Genomic DNA, 19,094 nt, shown 5'->3' with positions numbered 1-19,094 from the left:
GTTAGTTCATACCCAAGCTGGCTTTGCAAGCTTTCTTTGCTGAATACTGGAATTCTCTCTCTCATGTCAGGCTTTGATCAAGTTTAGATGATCATTTGTTCATGGATGACCCAACTCTTTGTTCGTGGCTCTTGTAGTCTTGCTTATGCATCTCTATGCCTCTGCTCCAAAACCTGCAGGGCTCTCCTGCTTCAGCAAAAAAAAGAATCTCTGTCCAAAACTCAGATTCCTACAGATTTGGATATTTAACTCCTACTGTTCTCCTGGGTACTCAGAGATCTCACATCTGTGAAAATGCAGGTTCTACCCATTGATGGTGTGTGTAGGTCATCTGTGTTGACATGCACACAGAGCTCTTCAGCTGGTTTTCAGACCCTTGTTCTTATCCTGTTGTCAGATCTCATGCTCTCCAAACTTCATCATTTAACCAAAGAAATGTGTAACATCTCAAACTAAGATATCAATCAAATCTTCCATCTGGGAAGTCTAATCAAGAATAATAATGAGTTGGAGAATTTTTAAGTTGTTTGGATGTTCTTTGTTTTCTGATTCTTATTTTAGAGGAAATCCTTATATGTAGAAGCTACAGAACAGTACTTCTCTTAACTCTGAGAGACTGTGATTGTTCTGTAAGGAAAATACAAGTTTATGCAGCCATTCCTAGTCTTTTACAGCATGGTGGCTCTTTAATTTCCATTCTTTTTCTTCTTTTTCCTTTTCTGTTATGCACACACACAAAAACTCAGGAGTACATCATGAGCCGAGCTGTATTTTCTGTTTATTGCCACCAGGTTAATAACAGTAATGGTGCGAGGAGAAAATGAAGTGTTATGTAAAATCCTGCATTGCAGATTTTGGTGCTGATGCAAAGAGCTCAATAAAGTGTAACACTTTAATCATGGAGATAAAAATCACACAGCAGCTTAACAGTCTTCCAAGATGCAGAGCCTTAAGACAAAATAGAAGCGGGAGAGAAACTGACAATATTACTGATTCCCAGAAACTTGGGGAAGAAAACAGCCCACTTCTTTTCTTGTGATGCTTTGATTCAGTCTTTGTATTCACAAGATAAACAACTGAAAAATGTGTGCATATTAATTTGCTGGTATTAGAGAGCAAAATGTCACAGCCTTGTACACAACTCGGTCTCATTTACAGAAACCTGGAAACCCTTTAAAAACAAAGCCAAACAACTCCCTCCCCACAAAACCACAAAAAAAAAAAAACCTCAAAACAAACAAAGCCCTATCCCTAGAACATCATATGATGATATGTAGGGTTTTTTTCAAGAAGACAAGCAGCCCAGCCCAGTTTTATCTATGGTGGTTTGAGGAAAATTTCAGCATGCTAGCACAGAAGAGGACTCAGTTTTAGATGGCTTGTGGGGTTATTTTGGAATGGGAAAAAGGAAGAGTTATGGGAAGAAGATCTCTCCCATACAAGAAAATTGGTGGATGTAATAGTGTGGAGCACTGTGCTAAAAAGTTGGGACAGTGCTAAGGTGTGTATGTCTTTAGATTGGACCACCTCTGGAGAAGGACATGACTGCATTTGTGTGCCAAGTATATTCTTCTTTCAATAATATTTTCCAAGAAAGTAGTTTCCCCCTCAACTTGGTAGTTGAAAAGAATACAAGAATATTATTTTTTGGAGCAAATAGAAAACAATTGGAAATACCTAGTGTAGGACTGAGAAAAACACTTTCGGTAACTCAGAAAAGTCTCTTGTAGCATTTCTCCTGGTACCTGAAAGCAAAGTAGCTTAATATATACAGGGAATCTCTATGCCAGAGTCCAGTGGCCACCCAGCCACCCTAGGAGGTGCTTCTTCACAGCACAGAAGCCACTTTAGAGAAATTACGTATTCAGCATGAAATGGAATTCAGTTTGAGCTGGTGCCTGGCTCTCTGGGGACTGCTGCCACAACTTTCAGGAGCAGAGCAGCCTGCTGAGCATACCTGTCTAGTCCCTCAGCAGGACAAGCAGGAGGAAGGGATGAGTCCTTTGGCTTCATTGCAGGGTTTCCACTGGTCCTGTTCTGTCCCTCAGCTTACATGTTTGCAGCCAGTTAGCACTACCTGTTTCAATCTGTTGCATAGCTATTCCCTTGGGTAAAATTCAAGGTTAATTCAAGGGCATGCTAAAACTTGCTGGGACTTGAAGGCAACCCAGAAGGTTTAATGTTTCCACCAGCTGTGATAACCATGTGCTGAAGTTTGGGACTGCTGATTGAAAAATTCCTACAGAGACAGAATCAGGCACATTTATTAGTGGCCTTTGGTATCTGATAAATTCTGTGATCACTGCTTACCTATGATATGCCCATCATAAAGAGTGCCTGATTATATGGCTGGCATAATCCATATAGCATGAAAGCTGATGTTTTATATTACTTTCTATCCTCTCCTACAGCTGAGTTCACTTATGTGGAATTAACAGATGTCAGATTTGGACGTCATGGGCATGGATGCCACAAGGAATCTGTAAATAAACCAACCCTCATGTAGTATTGTTAGAACAGGTCATGGTAAGAAATGGCAAAGAAAGAGAATGTTTCATAGCACCCTGTAGTAATTTTGGTAGAACTCAGGGATGAATCAAGCTGATATCACTTGGAAGCTGATATCTTATCCTAAGGGTTACCTGAAGTAAAAGCCTCCTGCTTTTTTGCTGAGATAAGTCTGTGTCCATGAACATCACCTGTTTCCCCGTGGTGTGTTAAAACATTCATTACAGCAACTGTAGTAATGGCATAGTGATCTCAACACCACCTTAGTGGAACACTTCATATTTGGGGTAAAGGACCAGGTAGGTTTTAATTACCAGCGTGTCTTGGAACTCAGCCTTGAGCCCATCCATAAAACTGAAGGGACAGTGATTCCAGGAAACCTGCTACATAATGTTGACAGTCCTTGTTTGCTTTTGGAGTTTGATGGCACTTAGATGGATTTGAAGAGCTGCCTTTTTAAGAGTGGAAACAAATTAAGGTTCTGTGAGTGTTAAGAATCAAAACCTCTGTGCAGGCTCTGCTTTGCGGGGCAGACCTATGCGCAGATAGGGAGTTCATTTGGAGTCTCTGCCCATGTGGCTGGCTGTTCAGGGAGCAGAGGAGGAAACCACCCACCACCATAGCTTCACATGCTGGGTTTGTGACTGGAGTGGGGCAGAGGCTTATGGAGGGTATAATAGAGCACAACTGGCTCACAGGGATGGACACAGCTGTACAGATATGACTTTGGGAAAGGAGGCATTGGTCAAATCTTTCTTGTTCAGACCTGTTTGGAATACTACCAGGTGGATACTTGTCAAGTCAGTGCTCCAGAAACAGCCAGATGCTCCCAGATGCTCCTGGTTGTTTGAGGAGAAAACTGAGGTTCTTTGTATGTTGTGATGTCTGTACTGCTGGTGCAGTTAAAATGCTTTTAATCTCAGGATGAGGCTTAAATTCAGAATCAATTTCCTTAAGATATTCTGTTCTCTTGTATTTTTTCTTTCCTTCACCCTCAACCCTGTGCATATTTATTCTGTATGAATCATGGAGGGGACATGCACACACAATATATGAAAGACTAGCAGCTGATCAGGTTGAAAAAAGGCAAACCTCCAAATATTTAGACTTCTTTTACCTACATGTATTCGTTCCCTAGGCCATGATGTGGACTTTCAATTTACCAGCATGGCCCTGGCAATGAGTGGTGACCTATCTGTGGGAGAAGTGGGGAGGATGGAGTTTTTGAGGCTGTTCTTGTTTCCAAAAACATGAATGTGGAACAAAAAAGATCAGTACACCCCGGGGTTGACACCTGAGTGCAGGGCTGGCAGTGGAGATGAATGCATTGGAATTAATTAATGCAGGTAATGCTTTTAAGTTCTGAAGTTAGAAAATCCAGTGGCATTTGTTGCTGAAGCAATGGATTCCTTACCAGTTTGTGAGGGTAACAGAAAGCAAAACTCTCAAAAGTCAAAAGGACCAATGAGAGGATGGGTGAACATTTGAACACATGTTCTGACAGCAATGTGATTTGGAGAGCTTCTGGGTCTGAAAGACTAGAAACAGCCTGTTTGCAACTTTTAAAGGAGCGAGTCATTGATTTCCTAGTGCCGGGCACAGAGTGATAGCACTTTTATCTCCCAGGCATTTAGATTTTGTGTCTGTGCCTTTTCCAAACAAGTTATTACTATTTCCTCTGCTTTTAAGATGCAGCCAGGCTATTTTTACTGAGGAGTATGTGTGTGGTTTGGCTGGGGTTTTGTTTGTGGGGTTTTCCTTGTTTGTTTTATGTGTGGCTTTTTTGTGTATGAGAAACCATTAAAAGCAATCAAAATAAAACCCTACAAAGTGCTGGTTGGATCTGTGGTTAACCTTTGTTTTAAAAAAACGAGCTTAGTTTTTGCCTGTGTGTCATTATAATGCTATGAATCAGGTCTGTAAGGAAGAGCCACAGAGAGGGGCAATCCAGCTCAGAACTGAATGAGCTGCTGTGGTACCTCATGTGTTACACCTGGTGTGCTCCAGTGAGACAAAGTGGTTAAAAATATTGCTACTACATCTTTCATGGACTAAGATGGCATTATCTGAGCACATCGCAAGTGTACTTGTTTGATAGATTCCCTGGTTAGAATCAGTACTTATTTTCCTTGTCAGGAAGAAAACAACGAAAAAAAAAGAAACAAAAGCAAGGTAATTGAGAGCAAGCTGTAAGGATCATCATGGTATTTGCCTCCACTTTGATTTTTTTACAGTGGCTTTAATGCTGTGCAATTATGGGCTTCTTTCAAGTCTTCTCATTTTCTCTTGCAAGTAGACCACTCACATTTTAAACATCTGCAGTAGTTTCAGCAATGAAACCAGGGCTATTGTAGCCCAGAAATCTCTAAAATTGCAGTGATTTTCAGTTGGATAGTGATCCACAGTACATCTGGAAATGTAGGTGTTGCCCTCGGGGAGCTGTATTTGGCATAATTTCCTCCTTGGGAACAGGGCACAATGAAATCACAGCTTCTCCTGGTCTCAGCTGTTGAGCAAATCCCTGTCAGGCCTAATAGCCAGTGCTCTTTTCCCCTTGATCAGCTGGGCTTTGGTCTTTGCTGAGTTGAACATTGTTCACTAAATGAATAGCTCTCAAAATGCAAACTTCGCCTGTTATCCTTCCATTTAGGAAAACTGAGAGTTTTTAATCTTTTGTATCCTGCATTCAAGAGATGAGTGGGGGTGAGGAGGGAAACCCACCTAAATGCCTCCATTTAAATGTAAATTTTGACTTTTCAAGTCTGACAAAGTAGGGTGTTTGTTTTTATAAACAATATTTATATAAATAAAAGCCATGGAATTGAAAGAACAAAACCCTGCTCTTGTTGCTTTTTTCCACATAGTAAATTTTGCTCTCACCATGTTACATATTTTTTTGTTTCTTTTTACTTTAAAACTAATTTTGCTGTGAGAATAAGAACAGAGGATCATTAGGAGGAAATACTATGGCACTGGCTTGTGCAGAGCAAACATGCCATCTGCCTAATGTTCTTCATCTGGTGTCAGTCTAAGATGTGTTGTTTGGGTTTAACATGCCAGTCACTGGCCTAGAAAGAGTGCAGACAGTAATTCTGCCACCGGCTGCCCCAGCTAGGGCTCCAAATCCTTCCTGCTTTTCAGAGACTATGCTCGCTCTGATCTACGCCACAAAATTTTGGGCAGAAGATACATCACCTACTGTGTCCTCACGTTAGAGTGTGAGGCATTTGTGCAAGGACCAGGAGTAGTTTGGGGTATATTTTTACCCTTCACCATATCACAGTTAAGAAGCAAGTGGAAAGATCCAGCCTCAAAGTGGGGTTTTTTCAGAGGTCTGGCTGGTGGATCAAAGGCAGGTGGTGAGAATGTGGTGGTGTCTCCTGTTCACCCTTCTCTACTCCATTAGGAAAGAGCTGGAGAAGCCACTTGGCACAGCATCACAAAAGCAGAACAGCCATGCATAGGAGCCCTCCTTGCTTGGGACTGACCGGTCTCATCTCTCTGCCTAGAGAGGGGTCACAGTGAGCTCAGTGTTTGTCCCCTCTCCACTGCACAGTGTGGGCTTGGCTTCCTGGGGGGACAGGTTATGTTTTGGGGCACAGAACTCTGGTCAGAACCCATCAGTGGTCAGGTTTCAGAAAACGGACACTGTCTTTAGCAGCAGTTTCCTCTTTCAGTCAGAGAAATTTTGCCTGATAAATGGATGGTGCATATCTTAGCTGGGTGAACGTAGCTGAATATTTTGTTACATTGTATAATAAAGACTTTAGCTTATTTTTTTTTTATTAAGCAAAGACGTTGGCAGACAGCTTTAAATGTCTGCCTAAGGACAAAACGAACTGAGTTTTGTAGATAGCTGGGATTTTTTTCTTAATAAATAAATAAATGGAAAGATTTTTATGTTGATAATAAAAATAACTAATGCAGAGCTTCTTCCACTAGTGCCTGGAGACATGGACAGATGTGGGAATTTGAAGGGATAAAGAATTGAAATCTGTTGGCAGGTAGTTGCTATAAAAATGCCTATCCTTCCTGCTTCTTATTAGAGACCAATATTCAACAAATGAAGGGTCCCTGAGAAAGCTAATGATGACAGGATCAGGTTCCAGCCATCAGAGACAGCAAAAACCTCCTCCCTTCAGAGAAATCTGAAGTTAAATTATACTTCCGGCCTTTCTCTGCCTCACAGTGTGGTGTGTGGGAGTCTAGAGGGGAGAAAACTGCCAGGGAAACTATGAAAAAGCAGAGTGAGTTCACTAAAAGTTTGGTTTGCCCATGAATTTTCTGCCAAAGTTCTGTGCAAGCACTTTCTGCCTGCAGAGAACTTTGACTGTGCTGATGGGTGTAGGTGATTCCTGCCTTGCTGTGTGGTCGGTTGTTGGAATAAGAGGGTAAGCCTTCTTTTCTCACTTGAACCCTTCCAATTCTTGCCTCCAGCCCACTGCAGAGGGGAGTGAACAAGTGTCTCTCTGGGGCTTATCTGCCTGCCAGGGTTAAATCACATTGTTTCATCCCAATACAATACCATTGCAGGGCTGATCTCATGGAGCAGTCAGTAACGTGTATCACAGAACTGGCCAGCCACTCATGTTTGGTGACTCAACCTGAAAACCATCACTGATGATGCAACATTTAGGAGAGCAAAGATGAAATGTTGATCTGATGTATTTACCATTCAGAGCATAGCAGGTCCTTATCCTTCTTATGGTGGGGGCCCCAGAACTGGATGCAGGACTCTGTGTGGGCCCTCACAAGAGGAGAATAGAGGGGGAGAATCAGCTGACTCAGCCTGCTGGCCACACGGCTTTTGATGCAGCCCAGGGCATGTTGGCCAGCGTGAGTAGTGGAGTATTGGAGGAAGGAAGTTTCAGAAACAACTGGTGCTGATAAATTCCTTGCAGAAGGCATGATATGTTGTGCTTTCAGTTGTGAAAGCAGATGCTTCCAAAATGTCCATTACATTTTAGCTTTCACGGCACCGTGCAGATAATAAATACTGCTAGATGTAAAGCTCAAAGAAAACATTCCAGTTTGGTGCAAAATGCTATGCTGAGCTGTCTCTGAGTAGGGCAAAGTCAAGAAACCCTGTCCTTCCTGTTGTGGATGAATCCTGGGTCAGCAAGAGAATGTCAGGGACAGTTCTGTTCTATATTTACATGCTGTCCCTCCCCTCAGCATTTATGTCTGATATATAGTCCCTAATCTCTTTCAGTGTCCTTGTGTTCCTGTTTATCAGTTTTCACTTTTATCTCTTATTTGGATGTGCTTGTTACTTGCCCTGAGTACAAGAAAGGAAAAGCAAGACACAACCTGCAAAAGAACAGAGTAAGACTAATGACCATGGATAGCTTCTGCCTGTGGTGAGGCTGTGGCAGGAAGACAAAGAAGAAGAGTTAGTTTGGTTTTCAGCTGTCTATCACTAGTAAAGTATTTTCCCAATGTCCATCCACAGCCTCCCCATCTTCTCAAGCATGTGGATGGACACATAACCCTTGAATGACACATTTAGTGTTGTTTCTTTCCACCTGATGGGGTGGGTTTGCAGTTTGCATCCAGGTATGGGTATTTTGTTGTTTCTTACTCCGCAGGATCTGTGTTAAATGAGAGCAACCCTAACAGGTCCTCTAATAGGTCGAAGTAATCCAGTTTTCTGGGTATGTTCTTAGTAGGTGGGAAAAGCCACTCAAGGGCCTGTTTAAAAAATTTTACATGTGCTAAATGGGCCGTTACCTTTGATGTCCAGCTTAAAGTTAGCACTGGTTTGTGGGCTGAAAGCTTTATACAGAGCAGGGCCTACCTTACAGTAGTTTGGTTCATCTTCTTTTAGAGTAGACAGTTTAAACTGTAGAAATATGCATACTTTTCTCCACCAATCAACACCTTAATTTTTTAGGAACTACAAAAGTCTCATTCTGCAGCATAAATTAAGGTCTAATTAGAAAATAAGAACAGTGATACACTAAGACTTTTGACAATGTGTAATTTGGGTATTTTTCTGATCCAGAGATTGTGTTTACTGCTTTAAGTGTAATAACATAATGGAATATTTTTCTTTGAATTTATGTAATTGATCTTTGAGTTCACCCGTGTTTCAGCCAAAATCTGGCGGCAGTGCGTTCTGGAGTATAAGCTAATTTAAAAAACACTTTATTATGTTTGCCTTAGGTCTTCTGCCTGATGACTTTATATTCTGCCAGCTGTTACTTATTTAGTAAGAAATACTGAATAATGATATATATTATTTGAGAGAGTAGAGATTGTTATAGAGTTTGATTTGCCTACACACAGTTTATCCAACTGCAAGAGTTCCTAGGAAATTAGAGAACAGGGAGCCATAACTCCAAGCCATTGTTTTTAGTCCACCACTCTTTGCCTTCGTAATTAGAGGAGAGGCAGGCAATGTCTTTGGGCCTTCTTTATATACTTGGAAAGACTGTGTTCCTTGGTCAGAAGATTCTGCAGAGATATAATTAAAAGTTAGTGGTAAAACACAAAGCTGTTAATACTGCTATGAAGTGGAGAGTTGAACAAGAATTCTTGACCTTAATATAGTTGCAGGTGTATAAGCAGCAGTCAATGATGCCTGAAGAGATTAAATGACTTTTGTATTGTCACACAGCAAGCAAGTGGCTGTCTAAGGAACAGCACCAAGGAGTGCTAAAACCTTCAATACAGCTACTGGGAGCATTTCATCTGAGAGAACCTTCAGAACCAGAACAGAGACAAATTTAATTATCCTGTGAAAACATGATCATTTAGATATTTCTGTTTCATAAACTAATGTTCTTGCTTTAATTATAAGAGTAAGCAACAGTTGCAGCTTCAGCTAGCTTCTCTCTCCCTCTCTGTCCTTCACTGTCCCTTTCCCTCTTGCTCTCTTTCTTATGTTCATTCTTTGTTTATATTAGGGTTTCCTCCCTCTTCCAGAAAGCTGTTGATTTTTTTCCCCCAAATCTCCTCCCTCTTTTCTGAAAAGCCCTCTTTCTCTAGAGCCCATGCTGTTCAGTAGCAGACAAGTGAGAAAAGTGGGGTTTATAGACCTTGTTCTGTGGGGCATATGGTGGGGACACAGAAGTGATGTTTGAGATCGGCAGAGACAAGTGACATCAGCAAAGCTTGGGGTGAGATAATGCCCCAAGACCCAGTTCAGTCCCACTGCTTTATTCTAACGATTCAGGCAGCTTTGGACTTCAGAACTTGTGACAGTCAGAAAACCAGGGTGCTGAGTGTATGTGCATGTTTGCTTCTATATAAGGGACAGAGAAGGGATTAAACAGAACAAGGACTGTCCTTCAGACTCACACTTATAGTTGTGCCTTGGGGTCAGACACAAAATGCAGAAGAGTGTATTTTCTGGTTCATAATCATTTAGGGGTAAAAATTATACAAGAATTGTCCATGCAGCTGAGCCAAAATTCTTCTCTAAACTTGATCTGGGTCTTAACATTGTCTCTTTGACACCTCTCTAATTTAATATGCATTTGAACAGAAGTGGTTTCTTGATAGAGCCTTTCACCTCCAGGTCACCCTTTCAAATCCAATTCAGGCCTGTCGTGACCAAATGTTACTACCATCTGACGGCTCTTCTGTGTCCTGTGCGAATTGCTGGCTTCAGTCCAGGAGCTGGTGGACAGGTGCCTGAATTGCAAAAACTGCCAGAGCTGACACTAACTGGACGTCTCTGCAGAGGGGTCAAAGAGTGAATCAGCCTGGCAGATGAATTAATACTTAACTTGTACGCACTGTGAGGCTTTATATCTTCAAAGTGCTTTATGAACGTCAGCTAATCCTCAGGAGGTGTTGTTATCTGCACTGGCAGGTGAGAGAAGCAAGCAGATAAAGAGCCAGAACCAGAATATGCATGTTGCTGACCTCCCACTCTGAGGCCAAAACACTGAGTTTAGTTTAGCTGCTTTCAAGGCAACTGATGGGCACACCAGAGTAAGGTTCAAGCTCATTGAAGGGAGTTCCATGTTCTTCTGTAGATAAAAGCATCCCTTACTTTTCAAGACAGAGACGAAAGCAGTATTTATGGCCATGCCATCTTTTTTATATGAACCATGGACCAGCTGAAGTCTCTTCTCCATCCACTTTGAGGCACTAGAGAGTCATGTCAGATTATGCCTATCATTAAGAGATATCATTATTTAGATTAAGAACTTGCCATGTAACCAGATTGGTAAATAACTGCTTCTGAAGAGCAACTGAGTTGGAGTGGTTCAGTATGAAAGACAACAGCTCATGGAACATCACTGAAATGATCGGAAAAAAAATGCTTGAAGTGTTATGAAGAATTGCCAGAAGGTCTTGCAGAGTTAGTGGTACTTCAGTGTTTGCAAGCTGTTTCTGCAGGGACACTTAAAAGACATTGTCAGACTGTGTAAAGGAAAAAGGAAAACTTGGCCTTTGTGCCTCATATCACTAACAATAAGGGTCGTTCTAAGCTGGCATTTTCCTTTCTCTGGAAGCAAGATGAGGAAACATTTTTTTAAAAGATTTTAACCTTTAGAAGGTTTTTAAAAATAGTAACCCCCTTTCCTACTATTAATTTCCTGTGTAAATAATTGCTGTTGTTTTCATGGTGTTTATGAAGATGAATGGAGCATGGGGTCTGTGAGATGATGAATGGAAGGAGAAAGATGTCCTTATGGCTACAAAGATAATGGCATACCTCTGAAACAGTGTCTCTGATAAGGTGTGGCTTGCATTGTCTGCAAAACTGGAGATGACACTGTAGGACCGGGTTGTCAGAGGTTATAAAGAATGGCAGGGGTAAATGTTCTTGGAAGTATTTTTTTGTTTCTTTGTTTGGTGAGGACTTAATGCTGGCCCTTTCAAGTTTTGGGAAGAAGGTAGATGTAAGAAAATTGTTTTGGATAAAATGGCTTACAGGGATCTAAATCCAGGTATTTCAAGAGAGACTTGAGAGACTTGTAGTGCATCCAGACAATGTTGACTTCCGAGCGTTTGATGCTGAATGGTCAGTTTTCCTTTAATTTGCTTAGGAGTATGTTGTGCTTGTGTTTTCTGTTTTCACCACTGTAAGCATTGCCAAACAACTAACTGTGAGATAAGGTGTGTATGTCAAAATGGATTTCTTTCAGACCCACGCAAAATTTTCTTTTGAGAGATTCTGTACCTGAGGAGGCATCAAAGAAACAGTCATTTTGGAACTTCTGGATCTCTTCTGAACCACAAGGGGCAATCTCCTTATGCTGTGCCAGCTGTTTCATGTCCATTTGCTCCACACAGTGGTTTGGCAGTAAGAGCACAAAGTCTGCCTGAAGGCTGTTACATTCTCTACAGCTAATGACAAGCCATGGTTTTAGCAGCTTGTATAAAACATTGCAAGGAGTTCATTCCACCCCCTGTATGAAATACTGGAGTGAACAAGGCTTTTGGATGCTCTCTCACTGAACCAATTGCTATGCCCAAGAATTAATAAAATCCATATTGAAGTGGCAGCTGGTGGACAGAGCTGGCTTCTTCCTGCATCACTTGGCTCTCTAGTGGCTCATGTTCTGTGTTCAATACACATTTATCCTTTTATTATGGCATTTATTGATTTTTATTTATTTATTTATTCAATCTCTGTTTCCTTAAGAATCATAAGTGCACTGTTCAAAATACAAGTTTCATTGTATCAGCACTAGCTATTAACATATTTCTTTCTTTTTGCTCTGTAATTACTGACCTTCCAAAGGCATTCAGTGAATGAAATAAAAATGCAGACAAGTGAGAATGTATTTTCTCATCATTAGCCAGTTTCTGTACTGCTTTGACTATTTTCTCTCTTGTCAATGTATGAGAGTTCTTTTTCTTAATCCATGATTTCTTTCATTTTTCTCATCCCTTAATTTATATGTATATTTCTCAAGCTGACAGAAACTTCAGAGTGACTCAGTAGAACAGTGGAAAGTGTCACAAAGGTAGGGATTCAAATGAACTTTAGAGCAGAAATACGTTTGCTTATTTATTTATGTTGGGCTTATATGGTAAGTGGCAAGAAGAGATAAAGACCATTCTTTTCAAGGGAGAAAATGTTAACTGTTGTTTTCTGAGGAAGTGGGGCTCAATCATTGTCTCTGTCAGTCTAGTAAATGGTTTCTGTTTTGAGACACAGAGAAAAGAAAGACCAAGTCTGCCTTTGTTTTCTGGAACTCTATAACCTGGGTCATCCAGGTAATTACAGCTTTACTTAAAACACAAAGTGTGAGGGAGAAAAGCTCTGTTATTGCTTGTAAGCACAAAGAAAAGACACTTGAGAGAATTAAATTGCATGATGATTTTTATAGGGCATATGAATCATTTTGCATTCCACCTCTAAAGCAGAAAATGATGAGTTTAATATCATATTGTAGGATGTAACTGGTAAGTCTCTCAGAAGGCATCCAGAGATATTTGAGCCTGGTTATTCATTATTTTCTGCTTAAAGGCCAAAGAAAATGTTGAGTATGAGACTCTGACACCTTCTAACTTATTTGTAGATACTACTGCAATAGAAGCCCCAATAGGGGTGCGTTCTGCTGTGTAGATGCTGACAGATACCCTTGGGGTATAACAGCAGGTAGCATTGGGTTAAGTGTGTGCTCCTGTGAATGCACACATACATTTTTCTTGCTTTATTCTCCCATTAAAGTTCTCCCCATCTCAAAGACAAACTATTTCAGAAGGTTATCTCTCTGCTGACTTTTCTGAAATTGCCATCAGTAGGTGACATTATATATTTAATAAAATGTTAATTCTGTGATCCTACCTAAATTGCAGGAGATCAGTAATTATGTCAAAATCTTCCAGAGAACCTCAACTGAAATATGAAATTTATTCCTCAGCTTAAATTTGCAGTATGGGAGTGGGTGAAACAGTTCCTACATGTAAAGTACCTATGAATATGTATGACTTTAAAGAGAGAGAAGAAATATCATTATTGTTCAGGAACATACCATAATTCTTATGATGCTTGTGTGCAAACAGTCTGCTACTTGGTCTACCAGTTGTGGCACGAGGTGGCAAAATTCTAATGTCCCAGTGACTGGGCTGTTATTGTCCATTTTAAGGCCACAATATCTTTGTGTCTGAGAATAAAGGGATTTTTTTTTCCATTAGGAACTCATGTGTTATATTAACAATACACTGGATTATTTTGTTCTGTAATGGAGAATGCTCAACATGTTTCCCTTTGAGAAGGCAATGAATGTGAGTTAAAAAAATGTGAAACACTGAAATTCTGTTCTGCTCCTACACAGCACTGTCTGGAAGTAGTACATCTAACTAGTAATTACTCTAACAATGTTTATAAAACTTTCTGAATAGGATGGACAATTGCAAATTTGGACTATATTTAGTGCACAGGAAGATGTGAAATAGAGTGGTTTATAGGTACTGTGATGAGGAGAAGGAGGGTAAGGAATACAGATCAGAAAAAACAGTTAATTATTTGTGGGCTGACTTAAGAAGTTACTTTTTAAATAGACTGAAATGAATGACTCAATAAATGTTTCTAAACACCTGTCTGGGTGATGAGATATCTGTGGAATGTCATGGTTTCCAAATAACAGATCTAGAAGCTTAATCTTTAGGTGGAAGTGGTATCTGTGAAGGACACTGTTCCCTCACAAATGACTGTTGTAATCAGATTATTTGAAAATGGTTTTGATGAACAAAAAAGATCTCGAAATAAATTTCAGCACACCAGATGACATTCTAATATTCTCTGTGACAATTTTGCCAACAATTTTTTGAGCAAGAGTCCTAGAAGAGTTTAGAAAATACTCCAGTGGTACTGTGTTGGACTGGATAGCTTGATAATTGAATACTAAGCTGAGGCTCAGGTCACACATGTTCTGCAGGAGAATTTCTTACTGGATGGCCTATGGAAAGTTATTCCAGTATTCTATGTTTCTGCATCTCTGTAAGCACCTTCTTTTGGAAACAACTTGAAAACTATGGATGGATAGGTATACCATGACACACCACAAATCATACAGTTTACACCAGCACTTTTATTTGTGTTAAGACACAAAATATTCTCGTCTATTGTTAAATATCTCACTGTGCTTTTTGATTACTTTATGTTAGTAACTATGTTCCTATAAAGAATTCTGTCAAGTTGTTCTAAAATAAGTATGACTTAGGTCACTGACTTCTGTGTGAAGGACATTCATGCTTTACAAATACCCAGTTTAACTAGATTATCTGCTCACTTCATCAAATCACTGTTTTGAGACTCCACAACATGTTCTGTTTTATGTTGATATGCCAGTGTGCATCTGATCTCATCAAATTCTGTTTGTGATGGGGAAATTATCTCATGAAAATAGTATTACTTAATCTTGGTTTAATTTCTCTATGCTTGGAGAGGAAGAAAATCCTATGTGGTGTTTCGTCCTGTCAATGCTAATCTTTCTCCTCAGTGCTATATCTCCAAATAGCAGATGTGTGCTTTATTGCAGTGTTGGTCCTCTATAGCACAGCATAATGTTTTGGCAGGAGCAAACAATTTATTGCATTAGAGTCAGGCACAATCAAATGTTCCTTTTCCTATGAAGCATGGTCAGATATTGATATTGCATTAGCTAGCATTTTAACATAGCAGAGGCTTAATAAGATACATTATTACTCTCTCTAGGCTGTTTAATTAAACTGAACAGTCGCTGTGCATAGTACATTGGTTTTCTGCCAAGGGAAAGTAAATCTGTATTATATTCGTTTCACATACCAAATTATGTTCTCTCCCCATCAGAGACTCTTTAGAAGAGCTGACACTGCTGTCACATGAACTGCATAGTACAAACTGCTTTCCAATTTCATTGGACTGTCCTGTAGCTCAGTATGTGCCAGTAGCCTGTGCAAGTCTCGTGTGTGGGCAAGACTTGTGGCTGCAGAGCTACATGTTGTTTGTCACTGGCCAGGGTCCCTGTTTGCTGACAGAGAATATAGGGATAAACATTATAATACCTGTACTGACAACATAGCTCTTCTCCATCCCTCTGCTGGGGCAGAAAGATTTAGATTTTGTGGCTCCTACTGGCTCCATGGTGGCCAGGTGACAGGAGTGGGTTTTTAACTGTCTATTCATGTCATTTGTTCAGTTCTAGAAATTTTAAGGTTTAGGTAAACTGGTTAATCCAGTAGTGTCTGCTCTGGTATTGCTCTTTAGCACCGGATGTTGTCATGTCAGCCACCAATGGCACTGTCATAGTGATCAAAGGGACCACTCACTCTTTCCCACTGATGGCATGGGGAGGAGATGGGCAGAGCAGGCACTTCTGTGGTAGGGGGTCCTGCTGCTTTCTTTTAAAGCAAGAGCTGATGCAGAATAATGTAGGGAGCTACAAGTGGAGAGTCAACTTCCATCACTTCTGGGAGTTGTTCTGGTGAATTGCTACTACAAAGCAGAATAAGACAAACCATTTGCAATATTTCTCCTTATATGCAGAAATAAATTGCACAGAAGACACTGAAGGGTTTTTTACACAATTTTGAGCCTGTTTTACCTGGCAGAAGGGTAAATCTGCATATTTCAATGCAGAACTGTGCAGAGATGGCAAAGCAAAGCCCAAATAATAGTGCTGTAGAACTGGAAGGTGCATATTTTTATCAGTGGCAGTAAGCCCTGTATGACAGCGAAGGATGATGCTTCGTCTCTATTTTGTCCTGTGCAAAATGTTCCAACGTTTTCAAAAAAGGTAAAGAAGTGTCTGTCATGCTCTTATGTTGTGTTTCATGTGCCCCCACAGAGAGGCATGAATGGTTGGATGCATCACAGCAATGTCTTCAGCACGGCTCTGGCATCATGGTTAGATTCAAGAATGGTTGTATTGGATTTATGGGATGCTTCACCTACATAACACAATTATGATTTATCTCATGCTGAATGTTTTGTTGTTGTTTTTTTCCCCCTCAACAGAAGATTAACCTGGAGTTCTATATTGACATCCATGCCCACTCCACCATGATGAATGGCTTCATGTATGGGAACATCTTTGAAGACGAGGAAAGATTTCAGCGACAGGCTGTTTTCCCCAAGCTACTCTGTCAGAATGCTGAAGACTTCTCTTATGTAAGTAATGTTTTTCTTAATTATTTTTTCCAAGTGTTTTTTTTAAAAATTATAAATCTCTGGGTTTACTGTATTGAGTGAATTTTATTTCAGGATGAATAGAAGGGTACTTAAAAATTTTGTTATTTATTAGTTACTGTTTTTCCTCTTATACTTACCTTATCCAGAAGTGATAATTCCTGATCTTATGTGTGTCATTAGTCATAAGAACAAAAGCAGGTTCTTCATTTTCCATACGATAACATTTGATTCTGAATTATTGGAACATTTTGGGTTTTATCAGATCTTTTGTCTTTTTATTAACTGAATCAACTTTATTTTTCCATTGCTTATATTATTTTTGCCAATGTTTTTCTACTTGCACGTTCCAAATAATATAATAACAAATAGAAATAACTAGCTTGAAAGAAAAGGTTAGTTAATATTCTGTTAAAAGTTGTGGGAAATGCAATGGATGCTTTTGAAATTCTTTGATATTACCATGGAAGACTGTTCTGCAAGAAAATCTACAATTACCCAGTACATGCCTTGTTACTTGGAAGAAAGTATGTATTTAAGTATCTCCAGATATTGAAAATAAATGTTAAGCTCTTCTAAATGAGTTTAAAAGATTTTAGAAAAAGTTTCATATAGAGTAGAAGAGCTCCTTAGCACGCAGTGGTTGCAGCCGCTGTGCAGAACTGGGTAGATTTAAGACTGGCTGAGTGTGTTGCAACGTTGTGTTCAAGTATGACATCCTGGCCTGTTCTGTTGCCTCTTTTATGTACCAGTTTTCCTTGAAAGCTGTGCAAGTCGAGCACACAATGCCCAGGACTTCCTGCAACTTCTCCTGGCCCACTTGACACACCTGTGGAGCTCCCAGCTGAGCTGCTTCTACGCAGGTCTCTCCCTTACTCCATCAATCTGTGCAGTGCAGGTTTGCTTAAGTGGACTGTCTTTTGCATAAGAGGTGTTTCGTGTTCCACTTTGTCTTGATTGGAGTAAGGAATACAGAAACACCTCTCAGCCAAGGCAAACACTGTGAAGAGGAAAAACAATAGGTGATATTTTGCAGCTGTATAATGGGAATAGTCTCCATTAAAAAATGACTTGGTATTTTTTTGTACCAAGCAAAGAAGAGCAGAACCTCCTGGTTTTATGTCCATTATGTTCTTAACTCTCTTTGTTACCCAACACAGGTTTTCTCAGTTCCTGACATCCCCTTTTTGCTTATACTTCATCCTTGTGGTACTGAGAGATGAATCTGTGTCTCCTGTCAGGGTTTGGGACAGCTTGGGCATGGTGCCTGCCTCCTCAGCAGTCCCAGCCCAGCCAGCTTGTGGCAGAGGTGGTGGGACAGGGAGTATAGGGACCCTGTACCATTCCAAGGATTTGACTCTACAGAAACAAAATTTAAAACAGATACAAAAGCAGTCAAGTCTACAAGCAAAACAAAATGTAACTGAAATAAAAGGCCATTTTCACTGTGGCAGGAATACTAGCCTAAAGCTTTCTCATCAATATGCAGGAGAGAATTTTTTTTGTCTTGTGCTAGTGCATCTTGTGTTGTGGAATTTGGATGGGAATTAAATGTAGAAATAGAGTTGTGTCATTGTTTTCCTGACACATCTGATCCAACAAAAGGAAGGAAGGCCTTAAAACTTCCCAATTCTTGTTCATTTCTCTATTCTATGCTACTTTGCTTTATGCAAGAGTGGGAAAAAGTTTGGATCCATCTAGACTTTTCTAAGACTAGGCAGAAGATATACTTTCCTCTGTCTTTTTAACTCTGATGAAGAGGGGCCTCTAGTAGAGAAAGTATTTCCCTTTTCTCCTGGGGATCAGCAATGGCAGCTGTCCAGGTAATGCATAGAGGGTGTGTAGCTTCTGCTGCTTCCTCTGTTGCCTCCAGGTATTGTTTAACCACTGTCAGATTTGTTTAACAATTGCCTGTAGTTTTGGGGCTTCAGGACAGTACTGCACTCTGAAGCTTTCTTCAGTCAACCATTGCAAGGGCTTCTCAGAAACATCTCCAGAGTGCAGAAGACCAAATCCATCCTAAATGAGAAGGGACAGCAGCTGCATCCGTTTCCAGCTGTTTGGAGCCTGGGGAAGAGGGAGTGGGGTCCAAGGAAGAGCCTCTTCTTATTGGAGGAGACCTCAGTGATTGAGTTTATTATCTGCACCTGGTTGTTTCAAAAACACATTACAGCTAAGGGGCATTCACAGATCATAGCAGTGAAAACCTGCAACTGGTAGGAGTTGAGAAATTTTGTGCTCAAGTGTGGGATTTCTCTCTGCTACTGTGAGAGATTAAGTGTTCCTCTTAGCACAAGCCTTCGTTGACAAAGGGAAAAATCTTTGAGAAAATGATGTAGGAAATGGAAGCCAATAGCTAAAGAAACAGCACAGTCTCTTCTCTTTGACTCTCGATCTCCTTTGTGTAGGAACTGGCAATCAGATATATATTCTGGCATCCAGTGCCCCAGAGTTCAGCCTCGGTGCTACTGGCACTTGGTACCATTGGCTTCCAGCTGACATCCTG

The 19,094-nt window shown here is 40.3% G+C and overlaps 1 protein-coding gene across 2 annotated transcripts in view; it reads left to right on the top strand.

Moving 5' to 3' along the window:
- Window positions 1-19,094, top strand: part of LOC139676330 (BEN domain-containing protein 5) — an 893,330-nt gene that overhangs the window by 776,659 nt on the left and 97,577 nt on the right. For both annotated transcript variants that reach the window (XM_071565176.1, XM_071565175.1), the window contains exon 10: window positions 16,418-16,570. In XM_071565176.1, coding sequence (XP_071421277.1) covers window positions 16,418-16,570 — 153 coding nt within the window. The remainder of the gene's footprint in view (window positions 1-16,417; window positions 16,571-19,094) is intronic.

The sequence above is a fragment of the Pithys albifrons genome, chromosome 10 (genome assembly GCF_047495875.1).
Source record: "Pithys albifrons albifrons isolate INPA30051 chromosome 10, PitAlb_v1, whole genome shotgun sequence".
Lineage (NCBI taxonomy): Eukaryota > Metazoa > Chordata > Aves > Passeriformes > Thamnophilidae > Pithys > Pithys albifrons.
Note: the sequence above shows the minus strand (reverse complement) of the source record. Positions and strands in the feature narration are given on the sequence as shown.